This window comes from Phaethon aethereus (genome assembly GCF_964289735.1).
Source record: "Phaethon aethereus genome assembly, chromosome: 7".
NCBI classification, from domain to species: domain Eukaryota; kingdom Metazoa; phylum Chordata; class Aves; order Phaethontiformes; family Phaethontidae; genus Phaethon; species Phaethon aethereus.
Genome location: NC_138583.1, coordinates 8,120,825 through 8,138,419, shown reverse-complemented (window position 1 = coordinate 8,138,419; position 17,595 = coordinate 8,120,825). Strand labels below are relative to the sequence as shown.

Genomic DNA, 17,595 nt, shown 5'->3' with positions numbered 1-17,595 from the left:
CCCCGGTCGCCGGCACGTGACACGCCGCTTTACCGGAGCCACTTTGGCCATACGCGCAACGCAGGGATCCGGTTTGCTGTGACCTGGCAAGCGCCTTTCTATGCGAAACATCATCAGAAGCACCGTGTATTCGGGCTCCGCGGGGCGGCGGCCCCCCCCCGGGCAGCGCTGCCCGCGCTATAGCCGGGGCGGCGGCGGCCCCGCGGTACGGCGGGCGGGCGCCAGGGGTCGCCCCGGCGGCGGCGCCGCCGCCCGCACTTGTTGCTGTCCCCCGCGCCGCGCTGTGTCGTGATGCACGCAGCGCTGACGTCACCGCCGTCGTCATTATTAAGGAGATTTATTTATTTATTTATTTATTTATTTATTTATTTATTCGGCTGCTTGCTTGTTTATTTATTTATTTCCGTCCCCCGGACCTGTGTGCCCGCCTGCCCCCGGCAGCGGCGTCCGCGGAGGGGGCTTGGAAGAGGGGGAGCCAAAAAAGGGGGGACAAAGTGCCAGTAGTGAGGAAGGGGGGGAGGCAAGTCCCCGCGGAGCCGCTTTGCACCGCTCTCCCCCGCCCCGCTGAGCCGTGGTTGGCTGCGCTGGCGCGTAAAAGGGTGCAAAGAGCAGAACCCCCCCCCCCAAACTGACCCGCCCGTCCCTGACGGGGATGGGGAGGGGCACCGCGGGCGCGGAGGGCCGCGCACCGCCGCCGGACGCAGCGGAATCTACCTGCGGGGCTGCAGCTCCCGGGGCCCCGATGGAAACTTTCCGTGCCCGACGCGGCGGGCGGCCCCTGCGCGGGTGCGGTGCCGGGAGCAGCTCTGCGGCGCGGCCGCTAGCGCCCGCGGAGCCCGCTGTGCTCCCCCGCCCCGCCAGGGCTCTCAGCAGCTGCGGCTCCGCGGCGGCCCCCCAAGCTGCCCGCGTTGGCGCGGGGTGGCGGAGGTTCCGCGGAATGCGCAGAGCCCGCGGCTGTCCCCAATGGGCGGGCGGGGCGCAGGTGGGTGGCCGCCGCCCTCCACGGAGCGCGTAGCCGGCCCGCCGGCCATCCCGTGCCCGCGGAGCCAGTCCGCGCCCCGCGGTGGCGGCTCCGGCAGCGCCGGCCGGCTCAGCGAGTGCCGGCATGTCCCGCTGCGCGCTCCGCGGGCGCGGAGGGAGCGCCCCCATCCCCGCGCCCCCTCCCCCGGTTTCGTTGTTTCTTCTCGCCGAGCCGCGTCTCTCCGCGGCGCGGCGGCGCATGAATATTGATGTGTTTATATAATCGATAACCCACTTTCCTCCTTTCCCGGGGAAAAACGATAAATGAATTAAGGACGAGCCGCCTGCCCTCGGAGGGCCCCCGCGGCTGGGGGGACACACACACACACGCGGGCGGGCGGGCAGCCCCCGCTCCCCGCTCCGCGCCACTCCGCAGGGCCGGGCGGTGGGAGCGCGGCGGCCCCGCCGGGCGCGCGCGGGGACGAGCAGCGCCCCTCGCGCCGCAGGAAATGGTCTTTATATTAGACATATACAGGCAGGTCCTGTCAGATCCGCAGCGCGCCCGCCCGCCCTTTCGGCCCCCCAAAAATCACCAGGCGCCGCGAGAGCCCCCGCTGCCGTCCCGCCGCCCCGCGCTGCTCCCCCGGGGCCCACCGCCGCCCCGCGGCATTTTTGCCGGGCCGGGGCGGGCGTCGGGGGCCCGGCCGGCGTCGGGCGGCGGCGTCGGCGGGGCGCGGCGGGGCGTCGGCGGGACGGCAGGGCGGGGGGCGGGCGGCGGGGGGGGCGTCGCCGCGCGCGGCGGGGCGGGGGGCGGCGGCGGCGGCGGGGCGGCGCGGGGGCGGCGGCGGCGGGGGGCGGCGGGCGGCGGGGTCGGCTTTGCCCTGCCAGGACCTGCCGGGCTCCATTCACGCCAACAAGTTTGGGAGAATGTTGAGTTCAATCGCGCCGGAGCCGCGATGGAGCGCAGCGCACTGCAGGTACCGCGCCGCCCCGCGCCGCCCCGCGCCCCCGCGCGCCCCGCCCCGCGCCCGCCGCCGCGGAGCCTCCGCGCCGCTGCGCGCCCCCTCCCCTCCCCACCGCCCTCCCGCCCGCCCTCCCCGCCGCCCGCCCGCCCGCCCTCCTCCTGCGCGGCGCTGCGCGGCGCGGCGCGGAGCCGGCGCTGATGCCGCTGCCGTGTTGTTGTTCCCCGCAGTGGGTCGGCGCCCCGTGCGGCTCGCACGGCCCCTACGTCTTCTACAGGGCGTTCCGCTTCCAGCGCCGCGGCGGCGGCCGGGCGCGGGTCCTCTCCCTCGGCGACTTCTTCTTCGTGCGGTGCCGCGCGGAGGAGCCCGCCTGCATCGCGGAGCTGCAGCTGCTCTGGGAGGAGCGCACCAGCCGGCAACTTCTCTCCAGCGCCAAACTTTATTTTCTCCCCGAGGACACCCCCCAGGGCAGGACCAGTGACCATGGCGAGGTGGTAAACGCAGCGCCGGCCCCCCCCCCCAACCCCCCGCGCCCGTCCCCACCTGCATGCCCGGGCTCGGCTACCCACCCCCCCGGTCCCCCGCGTCCCCCCCATCCCCGCGTCCCCCGCCCCGCAGTGCGTGGCGGGGCAGCGCGGAGGGGCCGCGCCGTCGGGGCGCTCCGGTGCGCGCTGCCCGGGAACTCGTACGGGCGGGGGGCGGCAGGGGGGTGTCGGGATGCGGGGCGCCCTCGGTCCGGCGGGCAGCGGAGTGCGCGCGGGGCTCGCCCTGCCCTTCTCCGGCTTCGTTAACAAAAAAAACCCCACCCCAACCGAAACCCAAAACACACAAAAAAAGAGGAAAAAAACCCGTTGAGGGGGGGTCGATATTGTTCGGGGCTTTTTTTTTTAGTATTCGATATGTTTAAGAGGGCGGAAATTACGAAATGGAGGCTGAGGGAGATCAAAAGCTATTGAGCTGGCAGGGACGTGTTGAATAAAGTGATAAATGACAGGTACGGGAATAATACATTCAAATAACTTGCAGATCTGCCTGGGCGTATTTCGGAGCCGCCGTGCGGCCGCCGCAAACGCGCTGCGCGCCGGCACCCACCGCCCCGCGCAGCCCCGCACCGCCCGGGATGGGGCCACGGAGCCGCGCAGGTTGCGCCCCCCATCCCCGCCCCGGGCCGCCTCCCCCATCCCCGCTCCCACCCGTTATTTGCATCGGCACGGTGCGTGGCCCGGGGAGGGGGAAGAATGAAGTACCCCGCAAAGGCTGCGGGGATGGGGAGGGTCTCCAGGAGGGGCTGGAAGCCAGAGAGGACACACACACACACACACGAGGTGTTTTGGGGGAACTTCTGCTGGAGGTGCCGGCGGGTGGGTACGGCGAGGGGCGGCTGTCTGCAGGGGCTGTGCTCGGAGTCACGCGTGGCTATAGGTGCCGACGTAGCCCCGTACCTGCACACAGGCGTACGCGGTTGGAACGCGTTTCAGAGCCACCGTCGCCCGCTGCCACCTCGTCACTTTAATTTTCTGTGCGTGGCACCGAGATAAGGGAACCTTTTCCTAAGAATCAGGGAGATGACAGTGAGCAATGGATGCTCTGAAATTGCCCGTGGTGACTGTTTAAAACTGCGCCTGTGTGTGTCTTGTGTGCGCGTGTGTGTGTAAAATGAAAGATATTTGGAAGGGGGTGGGGTGGGGAAAGGGACACAAATCATTTTAATACGCCTTAATGATCAGCTCATGTTACTGTGGTAGGAACATCAGAGAAAATTAATCCTACCATTGCGAGTAAAACGCTGCTCCGGTATGAGAGTTCTCAGCTGCATGTACCTTCCTAATAATACGCACAATGTTATTTATTTTTACATGCAAACACCGCTAGTAATTAGCCGTGTGATTATACTTGTGCATTTCATTGGGGCTTTAACTGATGTCATTCTGCATTATTCAACCATATGAAAACAATTTTCAATTAAGATAATGGCACGCCTTGAAATTATGCAAATGCCGGTCGTATTGTGTAGAATAATTATGACAAATGTAAAGCAGGTAAAAAGTTTCCTAATGCAGTTGTGTTTTACACCCCGGTGATGTCATTTCCCCTCTGGCCTAAGTTAGTCATTCATTAGCAGAGTAGCAGCGGCAGCAACAGCAACAGCTCTGAGTGATACTTCTCTGGCAGGGAGCCTACAGAAACCGGCACTGAGAGCCAGGGCCTAGAGAGGGCAACATAACACTCCCATTAAGAAATGTACTTTGTTTTCACTTACTCCATTAACTTGTTTATAGACATCGGAATGGTTTTTTTATTATCGATTTTTAATAGTTTGGAACGATGCGAATTCCGCTCAGGGACGCGCAGGCAGCCGAGACACGAGAGGATGGGTGCTGGCTGGCGCTTTGCGAAGCGCTGTCTGGGGGTAACCGGCTTCATGGGCGCGCAGGGCGGCCGTTTCACCTAACCACCCCGCGGTCGCGGTGCCTTACGTAAATGACACCCGCATCTGTCCCCAAAGCGGCGGCGGGGCCGCCTCTGGGGTCGCAAGGCTTCCTAACTCCGGTCTGGGCTCTTTTTGTGGGAGGAGATGCGGCGCTCGCGTCAGAGGTGGCATACAGCCATCAGGGTAGACCTTATTTGTGGCGTGGGACCGCTGAGGGGGTAAAACACCTCGTCTTGCATTCGGGGAGTGGGGCTGAAGTAACTTAGCTTCAACACTTAGGGCAAATCTGCGGCGTCCGAGGCAAAGGGTGACGGGGCGCTCGCTGTCAATAAAATCGTTGGAGAGGGGAGACAGCGGTCGAATCGCAGGCTTGTGATCGAGCCCACCAGAGATTTAGGCACAGTCGCTAGCAGCTACCTGCGCTGGCGGCATGATTAATAGAAGCAGCTCGCTGCCTGTTTTCTGTAATAGCAGCTTTGAGACTATGACAATATTCAGCTAGTGGCTGCGAGGAGGGAGGAGAGGCGAGGAGGTATGTTAAGGCTTCTGTTACTCAGAAATTTCTGATGGCGTATTTTATCTGATTGCCAAATGTTTGAGCTAATCAGCGATAAGTGTAAATATAAGTCTTTTTATAGTTAGCTGAATTCATCATCCAGACTTAAATATAACCCTGACTGCTGCTAGAACGGATGTTTCCATATGCGGGGGCCCAGACCCAGCGAAGGGTTCAAGCCCAGGTGTGCTTCCGCCGAGGTACCCCTCCCTCCGCCTGAGGCTGGTGCATCCCTGTGGAGCACAGTGGAGAAGCTCTCCTTTGGCCCCAGAAGCCAGCCAGAGATGGCTTCCCGGGGAGTCTCAGTGGACGGCAAACGTGGGATGGGGCCAGTCGTGCGCTGCAGGTAGGAGCCCTCCTGGCCCCTGATGCTCATCGCATCCCAGAGCAACATGCGTGTAGAGGCTGGGACCAGCTCCGGCATCAGGTTCAGACCAGCGGTCTTGCTGCGCAGGAGCAGCAGAGACATTTTTGTGAGAGCGATGGTGCCTTTGGAGGTGCTGTTAGGTGCGCTAGAAGAGTTTTGCTCTACTTCACTGAAAACTTTGTTGCTGCTTTTAAATCCCAGGGGCCCAGGTGTGTTGCCTCTGACCTTACCGTCAAGCCCAAAATCTGCAGCAGGTGCAGCGGAGGTCGGAGAGTGGGAGCAGCCTTCTCCCCCTTCCCTCCAGCGGGGGAAAGGCGTCTGTCCTCCGTTCGTGGGAAACGACTGTTTTGCCGGAGGAAATCGCCACCTCGCCCTGGTTTTCTCAGTCCCCCGCGTGGGAAGGGAAGAGGAGGGTGCTCAGGGGGCTGCGAAGGTCCGGAGGGAGCGGCTGTAAGAGCACACTGTTGCGCTTGAAACAGTTTCCGGGGGGGCGTGTGGAAAGCAGCCCCCCAGCTTTCCTGGCGCCCGACTGCGAGCAGCAGGTGCCGGTGTGTGCCTGGACACGTAGCGCTCAGGGGGCACGAGCTGGGCTCAGCCCCCGAGCCCTGCAGCCCACGGCGTCCTGGCCGAATCCTCCTCCAGCTCATTTTACTCCCCTCCGCTCTAAGGGGTGGCGTGGGGCTACGGGACGACTGACCTTTGCAGAAGCAGTTCTAGAGCACAATGCTTGTTAGTGCCTTGTATTTTCATGTTTTTAAAGGTGTTGGCATTAATTGGACTGGGCTTAAAAATACATATCAAAGCCTGTGCTCATTAAATCCAGGGATGGTATTTGATGTGATGTGTACAATTCCTGAAAAACCCCAAACAAGCAACTAATTCATTTAGCGTGGTATGACATTGCCCTGCGTCGTCGTGACTGCTGCTTCCGCCGAGGCCGGACTGTCAGTGGGGATCTGCCTTTGGTTCATTCAGCAGCAGCTAAGTTTACTACGAACTCATGTTGATTTCATCTCTTCTCCCAAACTGGGGATCTGATGCAATGCTTTTCGCCTTGCAAATAATCCTTACTCATGCAAGTAATTTACATGAGTAAGCGTTGCTCATACGGAGGAGAGAGCTAGTTTCCTGTAATTATTTCCCTAGCAGTATTTTGCATTTTCAGACTAATGGGGGGGGGGAAAGTCACTCCATAAATGTAATGTCATTTATAATTGCAGAAGAGATTCTTCCAGAAAGTTAAAGGAGGCGACGGGTTGGTTCTCTCTTCATTTCAGGACAGGTGCTCACAGCATCCCTCGAAAGCCCGATTCGTTTCCGAGGGGCTCTCTGTGTGCAGAGGTCCTACCCCAGCGCAGCCCGGCCCGAGCGTGGTGTCTTATGCCGCTAATGCTTTATTGCCACCCCCCCTTGAAAAATGTGCTACTCCCTTTGCACAGTAATAGATTTTTTTGAGAGACGTAGGAATCCGTACGCTCTCACTTGAAATGAGAACGGCCCCGTTTTAGTCTCCGCAGCGTGTGCCTTATGCTCGTATCTGTCAACACTGGTAATGACAACACGTTTCAAACATGCAGATTATGATTATTAAAGGGTGCTTTAAAAATCATGCTAATAGCATCAATCTCCAATGTACACTTGCTCAAATTAATTCAGCTTTGGAAATCAGGCGCGCTGTAATAGCAGTGTTAGAGAAATGGCATTTGTCATAAAATATCATGGTTTTGGTAATTGCATATCCACTCTTTTTAATCTCTCTTGCCACCAGTAGCATACGCTGGCAAAGGAAGGAGAGGGCAATGATATTACTCAGAGAAGCCACATGTTGCTAGCCATTAGCCAGCAATCTGGCATATCTGGTCACTTAAGGCAGATTCCCTCTTTATTTATTAATATTTTTTATTTTTTTCCCTTTTCCCCTTTCCCTCCGCTTCCCAGTACGTTCAGGCTGTAAAATACACCCACTGCTCTCCAGAGTTGCTGTTCCCAGTCTGATCAGTGGCACTAAACATTAAACTCTTGTCTTTGGAGAATAATAGGCCTCACATGGTACACCCTCAAGCATGTTGAGATACTGTGCAGGCTGGAAAATAAAAATGTTCTAATTGTGTCTTTTAAATAAGCATAGGAGTGAATTAATTAGACTATATTTTGTCTTTAGTTGCTTAGTTACACAATAGTATTCCTAAGCACAAGTAAGATAAATTGGCTCTTTTTGTGCTGCATGTCCCTTAATCATAATTACTGTATTGCTCAGGAGAGTAACGCATACACAGAGTTTGCATTTTTAATAATAGTCAAACAATATGGGGATGATATAGAAAGTATGTTCTGATTCAAGCTCTTATATGCTTTTATTCGGGAAGAAGTTCTACTGCTGTGGGAGCAATATTTGCATTAGTTGCTCAGAGATGTAGTTCTGGGAAATACATAATTGAAATATTCTTGCAATGCTTGTTCTGGCCCTTTCATTCGCATTCAAAATAACAATGCCTTAAGTCTCCGAACAGTCATCCACTCTTGATTTAAGAGCTTTTTGCTTTGTGTGTGTGTGTGTGTTTGTGCGTGTGCAGTGTGGGTTCACACCCAGCATTAACCCTGCAGAGCCTAGACGCTCGCGTGATTCATTGTGCCGTATCAAGTTGAGCTTTTTATTTTGTAGCTAAAACGCAGTCAGAAGGTCAGATGAACATCGGCATTTTATGGCATTAGTCCAATGACCTTAATGCTTGGCAGGCGTCCATGTTTCTATGCGAAGGTGCCAGGGTTATAGATAATAAAAGAGTTTGTTTTCATTTTCTGGATATTTTAATCTTTCTTTGCAAAGCATAGCCTCGGGGTTTGGGGGGCTTGGGGCTGCTCCCGGGGGCCAAAACTTCAGTGTCTTCCTGGGTTGTTGAACGTTAGCTGCTAATGATGGGCAGATTGATACAGATACTGAACAATGGAAGGTTCTGGCAAGAAACCCCCTAGACATGCTCAGTGGATGTATGTGAAAATTGGCTCCATTGTTCTGCTGTATGAAAAGCAAGTAAATTATTTACAGATATTTGCTAATTAAAGCACATATTGTTTTACCAGCACAATAGAACACAATATAACAAAAGACAAAAGAATAAGCTTGCATAATTTAAACCTGCTAATGCAATGTACTCCTTGTTAAGAAAAATATAATTATGTAATCTACGAGGAAAGCTTTTCGTACTGTAACTGTAGTAGGCAAAATTAGGAATGAATTGCTTGTCAACTTGCCTAAACTAAAACAGCTCTTCGAGATCCGTGAGCTATCTGACGGGAAAACATTTTGACTGAAGCCTATTTTCTCTTTGGTCAGAACTTCTATCTGCAGTGACAGATATAAATTCAATTTGAACCTCTGCTCAGGAGTGGGAGGAGGGAGAAAAAAACACCCTAGAAATGAAGGAGGAGGCTCGCAGTAGAAACCTCAAGTCTAGCTGCTCACAGCCGTCCCTCTGTCTGCTCCATCTCCACCCCACTTCTGGCCCAGAGGTACCAGTATTCCACAAAGCACCCTGCAGAAAGACGGTGCTGCCCTGCCCCAGGACATTCTGTGTGTCTCGCTTTGGAAATACTGAATCACGTGGAAAAAGCTGCTTGCTAGTACAAGGGAGAGTGAATACCGTAGGACGTCACGTGCTTCACCGGTGTCCTTTATCTTGGTCCCTTCTTTGGGGTTTTGGACCCCGGCAGACGGGATGAACACGTCAGGATGTAGCGTTCTCCGTCGCTGTGAGTTTCAGACAGCTACGTCTGGAAATAGGGCTGGCGAAGTAGCGCGGTAGGCTGGGGAAATACCTGTCACCTGAATTTAACGAGATCATTATAGCCCTTTAAAGTAATTAGCGAAGGATTAACAGATGAAGGGTTCTGCCTTGGCCTCTCTAAAATTCTCCCGTGTGCCAGGTAAATTCCTGTGCGCGGTTCCATTCTCAAGGCTCTCCCCGTAGGTTCACGGGTGGAGAGCGGTGGTCTCCGTAGGTCCCTGCACACTGGCATCCCTGGGGAGCATTGCAGGCCCGGAGCCCAGTGCCCAGTTCCGCTCCACACATCCTTTGGGACACCTCCGTCTGCCCTCGGCTTAGGGGATGCACGAGGAGACGGCACCAAACGAGGCCCTCGGGCAGGGAGAGGGGAAAAGAAAGCTGCCCCGGCCCGTGCCAAGCGCTGGAGCCTCGGTGATCCCACCTGCAGAGCGGGAGCAGCGGTTCCTGTCTGGCAGAGCTGTGCCCTGGCTTATGGGATATGCAGCCCGCTTAGAAAGGTTGTACTGGAAGAGCAATCTGTAGTAAGGGAGTGGATGGCAGGAGAGTCCCTCATGTGCCTTGTAGAGAGGTTGAACAAGGCACTTCCCAGAGCCAGACCTGTTCTATGAGGCAGCCACATTTTTTTGGCTACTCTGTGATCCTGCAGTCTTGCAAACCCCCATGTACACCCCGAATCCAGAGCAGGCAGCAGGGAGACAGGACCTTCTTACTCTGGAGAAAGTCTCTGAGAGCAAAGCAGTCCTGTACAAACATTCTCTGCTCGTTTAGGCTGAATATGGTCCCTGGAGGAAAGCTTGGGTGAAGTGCTGCTTGTGGGAGATGACTCCTGGAGACGTAGGTTCCCGTTCCTGAGTGACTTTTGGCAAGTGGGTTAGGCCTGAATTGAGATGACCTGCTTTCCACCACTGCCCAAAACCCTAGTAGCATCTGTATGGCAGAGAAGAGCTCTGGACTATAGCCTCTGCGAACAGGGCCTTTTGGTTTGACTGTGCTGTCAAGTAAGGGTGATGGTACTTTCCTCAAACACCCAGGTAAATGCATTGCTACAGGAAAGGTGCTTTTTCTCCCTTCTTTTTCTCCACCTCGGCAACATGACCTGTTGCTCCTCAAAGGGGTCTAGAGCAGGGAGCTGGATTCCCAGGGTGAGAACTGCCTTGCTGTGCAAGGTGCGGGAAGGTCCTTTTCACCTAAATCGCAAAAAACTAAAAAATACATGGGATGTAAAAAAAGCCCAGAATAATAGAGGCCTTTATGCCTAAATGAAATACGCAGTTCTATTATCCTCGGTGAATGCAGTCTGTAAGAGTCACACTGTATTTTTTTCTCCTGTGGATGAATGTGTTTTCATCAGCAATGTACTGAGTTGTAAAATGTGCATCCCCAGCTATCTACCCTACTAAAGGTTTCCGTAAAAAGGCTTGAAGATGTTTTCTAATGCAAATTTTACTGATCAGGTAAATGACATGCAGTGTCTCCTGTAATTATCAGCAAGAGTTTTTACAGTACGTCTCCTGTTTCTCTCTAGGCCACGTATTTGATGTTAGGAGACAGCCAAGCAGGTGTTCGACTCACTCCTGCCCTCCAGAATTCCTTGAATGACCTCTGGAAGCGCTGGAGTGAAAACAGTCTCAGCATGTCAAAATTTTGAGATATCTCAGTTGCCATAATTCTTTTAAGGCTGCCTCAGTGTCTCTAAAATATAAATCTTTCCTAGTTATTGGCAATGAGTGAGAAGTTGTGACGTACCATATGCGGGTGTGCAATCAAGATGTACGACCTCCCTGTGCTGCCCTGTGACTCTTTGCCTTGTAAGAGTTAATATTTCTTCTAAAAAATAATTATGTGCTTTAAACTATTATAACTACCTGACCTCTTTCCCTGAATGTAAGTATTTCAACCATCTGCTGAGTCAGGCAATATAGCATTCTGTGCTTTCGGGAGGCTGTGATGGTTGCTTAGACAACAGTGACATAATACTTAAGCCTAACGGGTCTCGAGAAGATAACTGTCCCCTTCTCCCAGGACGACTTCTCTGAAAATGCAAACCTGATATGCTCTTAAAAAAACAAGAGAGGGATGAGAAGGGTTTGTATCGCCATCTTTCTTAACCACCTCCCCATTGCCCACATGATAGGTGAAAGTATCGTACTTTGCTCGGGAGTCTTGTAAGATGTGCTGAAATTATAGGCTGACTAGATACCCGCTTTTACAGAAACAGAAGAAAAAATGCCTCCTTTTATAGTCAGTGCTTATTTCGAGATTTAGGCAACTTTGTGTCTGGGAAAAGCATTGCCATTGGTCAGTCAGCATCCAAAAAGGCCCATCTGAGATAAATCTCATTCCTGAGCAGAACTGAAATCAGCGCTGGCTGTTTTCTCCCGCAAACCTCATCTTGCCGTAGCAGGAAAAAACTGCAATTAAAGACTTAACCACGCAATGGAGACCTCCTAAACATATCACTTCAGAGCATAGCTAGTACACGACGAGTTGATTTTTGTATAGATATGTATATGCGCTGTATGCGACGCGGGTGGTTTTTCATGTTTACACAGAGATATAATTATGAATGACATGAAGGTTATACAGCAGATTTCTTTAATCTTCTAAAGGTTTGTTAGTCATGTGTCACTGTGTACCTGGTTTTTATTTATTCAACATCTGTATTCCTTTGTCATCTTGCTGAAAGGGTTTCTCTAGAAGGGCTGCGGCAGTAGGTGCGCAGCAGTTGATACCAAGTGGCTATGGGAGCTCCTCAGGCTGGCAAAGCCCTGCAGGTCCCAAAGCAACTTTTATTGTGACACAGTGCTGCGAGACTTTTTTGCTTAAGAAAAAAGGAGAAGGGACCCTTTTGTTACTTGCTGTTAAAAAAAAAAAAAAAAAAAAAAGGAAAAAATCCCCTACAACTCATAGCTTAGGCCTGAGTGCTTGGAAAGGTTGCTTGAGGATGTGTGAAAGCTTGGCGAGGCGCATTAAAATCCCAGGGCTGATGAGATAGTTGTGTGACCTCTGTTCGGGTGGTGGTGGGGCAGATGATCTCTTGTGTTAGCAAGCTGCCAAGATGTGGGGAAGACGGCCTCTCTGGAAGCTGCCTGTGGCTCGGGCTCCTCAGAGAGAAGGGGCGTAAGCCACCTGCCATGTTTTGCTGGGTGGCAGTGTTTGTACGATGAGGCGCCGGGGTGAAAACGTTGGTCCCTCACTGGTGAGATCAGTGCTGGCAGCGGCGCTCGGAGGAGGACTGCAGTCCGACCTGTGACTGCTGTGGTGTGTGGGGAGCTGGGGAGGACGTGGCCGGTTGTCTCTGAATTGGGCCGAAAATGAACAAGAGCTCAAAAAACGAGTGGTGAGAGAGAGCAGGTCTACCCAGTCATACTGTGTAGGGCAGAGTGACCGAAGGCAAGCCCTGAAATATAAAGGGTAATTTTTCTGTTTTCTGGCTAAAAGTGAACTCGGCCGTGTTTCCCTGGTGCAGCTGTGGTGATGATCAGTGGTACGAGGGGAGGACACGAGGCTGGCACTGGTGTGGAGGATGCTGGGCGGTCCCGGACGCTGGAGTGGTGGTGCTGCCCGGCCTCCCTCACGAGGGGCTCGTCCTGTGACCAGGCCCGGCCTCCACCCCACTCCCTTTGAGGCAACACCAAAAGCCCACTGTGGCATCTTTAATGTTAGGAACAGCTCTGGTTTTTGCTGGGGTTGACAGCAGTGGAGCTGCAGTTACAGCAGGTGTGAGATGGGCCGCTCAGCCCGACAGCCATGAGGTGGGTGCCGCCATTGCTTGTCAGTGACACAAGGCCCAGCCTGGCAGCCATGAGCACAAGGCCTGCAGTCAGCCGCCCTCCTCAGGTGATCCTAACCAGTTTGGGGGCCAACCTGGCACCCTTAGGGATGTGGCCGCTGCAGGGGTGACAGGAACCGGGTGCTCTTGAGGACACACACAATGGCTGCAGGGGTGACGGGGTGGCCCCAACAAGGGGCCATTGCCTAGAAACGCCTGCGTGGGGGGGGTTGGCCCACAACCTCTGTCATGGCACAGTGTGGCCTGGATCTGTTTTATATTTTGTATTCATGGACTCCACTTGTGCACTAAGCTGCTCTGTGGTGCCATTCTAGGCACCCCTTTGCACCACAGCACTGTGTTCGGAGTCCCAGTGCCATTTTGTGAAGGGCTGAGGTGAGTGCATGATAGTCTTTTCGCCGGGTCTTTTCCTGTCCCCTCACATCAGTGTGGTGATGCTAAACACCATGTGTTTTCATGGCCACGGCCGTGGCGCTGCCACAGAAAGCATATGGCTGGGGTGTGCTTGCCCCTGCCCCCCGAAAGCTGCCTCTCCCCCTGCTCCTGCCTCTCTGGTTCCCCCTCCATGGCAATCTGGGCAGAGCCAGTGAGTACGCCAGCATCGGTTCACCCATGTTACAGTACAGTCTCTTTTTTTTTTTCTCCCCCCCCCTTTTTTTTTTTCCTGTGTACACATCATGTGCGTGTGTGTGAAGGTTGTATTCTCGAAAACAAGTTTATTCATTGATGATGTAATAGTGATTGTACTTTTCTTTTGGTTAATAAATTGTCTGCTCGGCTTACTTTGTATGCCAGCCAAAATTAGTCATACCAGTTCTTGGAAAGGATATGAAGAAACTAGTAATTGAAATCATAATCATTTGATCATGAGAGCTATTTGGAAAATAGTATTTTAACCAAAAACACGTCTGATCTCCAAGTCAGGGTTTTTTTTAAACTGCAGCTAAATAGATTTCTCTAGTGTTGAATATTAGAAATTGTGTAGTAGCTGGTGATGGTATTCAACATCCTAAAAGAGGACTGCATCCAGAAATTGCTGAGACTGTCTGCAGGCAGGCTGATATTTATATATATGTATTTTTTTTTTCCATTCTGACATTTAGTAATCACCATGTAATAGCTATAAAAGGCATAGCAACTACAGCTTTTTTATTTCAAGTGGATAGTGTAATGAAATTGTGTGAAACCATCCATTGAAATTGTACTTTGTAGTACCCAACGCTTGTTTACAAAGTATTGACGTTTGTCATAAACAGAGATTTAAAACATCACTGTTATTGTTTGTTGTTCGGTGGAAGCTCTTATACTATGCAATGATAAAGGAAAAGATTTTATTACAAGTTTGCTTAGCATATAAGCATGCTGTTTGTTTCTGACCAAATATTTGTTATTGCACTAAATATAATGAAGGTGCCTTCTTATAAAACAATTTGGTATTATATAAGGGAGAGTGGAATATCAGATCTGCTTTTTTAGTGGAGATACTTCAGGTTTTGCATTGTGTGTAACTTATCACAATAAAGCTTTTTTTTTTTCCCTACTGAGCAGTATTTTATTTCCTGAGGAATGTGTTCAGTGGAAAAAAAAAACACACAGAGAGAAAATCAATCATGCTTTTCTCTTTGTTTAATAACTCAAAGAATTTCTCTCCCCTTTGCAAATACTTGTGTTTATTTGAGAGAAAAATTGGATTCTGGTTTATTTATTTCAAGAGCCTGTAACCTTATTTAGTGCTAGAAATGTGCGGTGTACAAGGTGTGGTGTGCAGCCAGCTCTCATTACAACATAAATTATTTCTGCTGTTTTAACTAAAAAACTGGAGTGTATCTTCCTGGATATGTGTGCATGTTTGTTGGTTTTTTTTGAGGCTTTCTTGAGCCGTTGCTCACTGGAGTCAGCTATAAAACATTCTGCTTATTCATCATGACTGAGAGGAGTTGATTGTTTCCTGGAAGGATAAAATTCAGCAATTAGAGCTGTTTAATTCGAGTATATGTTCTGGAGGCTAAACTAAATTTAAGTGCTTTTCTTAGAATGTACGTTTAAGAAGGGAAAAAAATTACAGTTCTGATCTTGAAAAAGCTTTTAAGAAACATGAGAACGTGCAAGTTTCTTTTGGTGGGAAGCACATAACATTTATGTAGTATTTCTTTTGGGATTACATCACAGTTTTATTTAATTTTTAGGACAAAAGTTAAATTCAATATTTGTGTATAAGCCAAGGGAAAATGTACCATAAACACAGGAATTTTCTGGTGAGTCAGAGTTCCAAGAATCTGAGATTTACTTAGTCCATTTATTTCAGGACTAGCTATAACCATTAGTCATCCAGCCATGAATTTTTACATTTGCAGCTAATTGCACCTAAAAAACAAACTTTCCCTCAAGGCTTTGGGTTATACAGAATGTGATTTGGCAACCTGCATTTCAAATGCGTTTTAGGATCATTGCCCTGGTCCTAGAAATTGTCTTTAGATCATGTGTATTTTCTTGAAGTAAACAACTAATATTTCCACTTAGGAGGCAGGAGGAGTAAACTAAGTACTAGCTATTCTGTATTACAGAAAAATTAACCTGCCAACAGCAAGATAGGCTTTTCCAATAGCCTATGAAGGGGTCGTATTATGGGTTTATCAGTCATCACGGAGCCCCACGTGACATATTGTATTCTCATTTGACTGCTTCTTGCAGGATGAAGTTATTGCTGTTTCTGAGAAGGTTACTGTGAAGCTTGAGGACTTGGCAAAATGGGCACAGTCCGATTTCTCCAAGTGGAAGTGTGGTTTCCGGGCTGAGCCGGTCAAGCTGATGGATGTGGGGAAGAATGGGCAGAAGGAGGCCTTGATGAGATACAGACAATCCATGCTCAACAGCGGCTTGAACTTCAAAGACATTCTGAAGGAAAAGGCTGACCTTGGTGAGTATCCCTTACTTTCTCCTGTGGGGAGGGGCCCATGGGTGAGCGTCTTTCAAAGGCGGATGAGCCTGATCCTGCCAAGCAGTTGCCTATTCCCAAGGTATGTCTCTGCTTTGGGCGGAGGTGTGGTGATGAGGTACCCAAGCGGGATGGGTGGTGGTGGTGGTGAGCTCATCGCAGGCTCCTTCGAGATTAGCGTGGAGTAACTCTGTGTTACCTGTCTGCCCCACAGACATGTCCCCGAGCACTAAGGCTCAAACCTTGAAGATGCATGCACACGTAATTGTCAGGTGCTCCCCCTGGGGCTCTGCAGGCCAGGGGATCAGGTCAGAGCTGTGCATCATGGGGAGAGGAGCCTGACACATCTTCCTGAGGCCTCTTCCGACAGGCAGAGGAGAGCAAAAAGGCCTTTGACTTCTCATGTCCCATCTTCCAGAAGTGCAGGATTGTCATCTGCTTCTGGTGCTTGTCCTGTCTCCATATACGGTCAGCTCTGTGTCTCGTTTGGTAGGGAGATGTCCCTTCCATAGCCTCCTATAGTGTCGCCTTGTGAGCTTTATGTTACTATTCAGTTTAGACTCCCTGCGAGCACCCCGCTGTTCTCTCCAGATGGACCTGTGTTTTCTTTCCCTGTCCATTTTTAGGGAGGGAAATGGTAGCTCTTACACTTTGGATGGTTGCAGACAGGCACCAAAGCTGCAGCTTTTGGGCTGCTTTGGTGCGTAGAGACTCACACCTCTAAAATCTGTGTTGGGGGTCCAAGGTCCAAGGGAGATGGGTCTCCTGTTGGTAAAGGTGACTGTTTGTGGTATTAGGACCTTGGATATGTAATATCTGTCAGAGACGCTACTACTTTGAAGTGCATCCCAGGGACGTTTCTCTGTTGTACCAAGCTTAACAAATGTTCCAACTTTGAAGAGCATCAAATTTAGGCCTTAATGCATGGAAAGGTAAGAAATTAAAAGCTAAGGCTGACGCATGCGAGGAAATGCTTTTGTACCTACGTGAACAGGAGATGCAGGGCCAAGTTCAGTTTTATAATGGCACAACTGTGTTGGCATCGAAGCCAAGTTACACTGAGCTGAAGATGTGTCTTGGAGGTTTTATCTTCTGCATCTCATTTTTCTGATCTTAACAAATGGTGAAGTGATTTTGTCAGTCTCGCATTTCACCATTAGATATGTATTTTGGGAGATTAAACTACAATCATCTTGTTTTTCATTACATCTCCAGGAAAAAAATAACCTATGCAATTCTTTCTCTTTTCCTTTGCTTTTCTGTGTGGTTTCTTCTGGTTCATAATTACATGCAGTAATTTTCTCTGCTATTGCCCTGGCATCATCTTTACGCACTACATTTATTTGCATTTGTTTGTTGTGTCAGAAGAATTTTAATGTTTTTCAGACAGAACTTTTGTGTGTTAATGTTTTCTTGGTTTTGTTTTTAACAAACAAAAAACCCTTGTGGTAAGTTATGAAATTGCTATTATTTAACCTAGGAGCCAAAGAAATGTATCTATAAGCCTAAAGCTTATAGTTGCATGCTAAGCCTTTGAAAGTAGGGGTTATACTGAAAACGTTTATGGAATGGCAACTATATGGTATAATTTTGATAACCGACATTCTGGTGTTGCCCATTTTCGGTTGGTGGCTCTGGCTTTATTGTTGGGTCTTCTTTTTTTCAGTAGAAAAGGGTATTTTGACTAATGTTTGATTATGATTGCCTTTTTCTTCATCATGACTGGCTGGTTGGATTGAAACCAAAAGTTCAAGAAGACCTATAGCTGATGAGGCACGTCGATACAAACAACTGATCTAGCCTATG

The 17,595-nt window shown here is 51.0% G+C and overlaps 1 protein-coding gene across 3 annotated transcripts in view; it reads left to right on the top strand.

Annotated features, from left to right (window-relative positions):
* Positions 1-1,916: 1,916 nt before the first annotated feature.
* The window catches only part of ARID5B (AT-rich interaction domain 5B), a gene marked incomplete at its 5' end in the record, with an annotated part of 120,836 nt that continues 105,157 nt past the window's right edge, over positions 1,917-17,595 (top strand). Inside the window, 3 exons of one of the 3 annotated variants that reach the window (XM_082002376.1) lie at positions 1,917-1,937; positions 2,153-2,413; positions 15,546-15,771. In XM_082002376.1, the coding sequence (XP_081858502.1) occupies positions 1,917-1,937; positions 2,153-2,413; positions 15,546-15,771 (508 nt within the window). Of the gene's footprint in view, positions 1,938-2,062; positions 2,417-15,545; positions 15,772-17,595 lie in introns of those variants that run through there. The other 2 variants (XM_082002375.1, XM_082002374.1) reach the window with 2 other exon arrangements.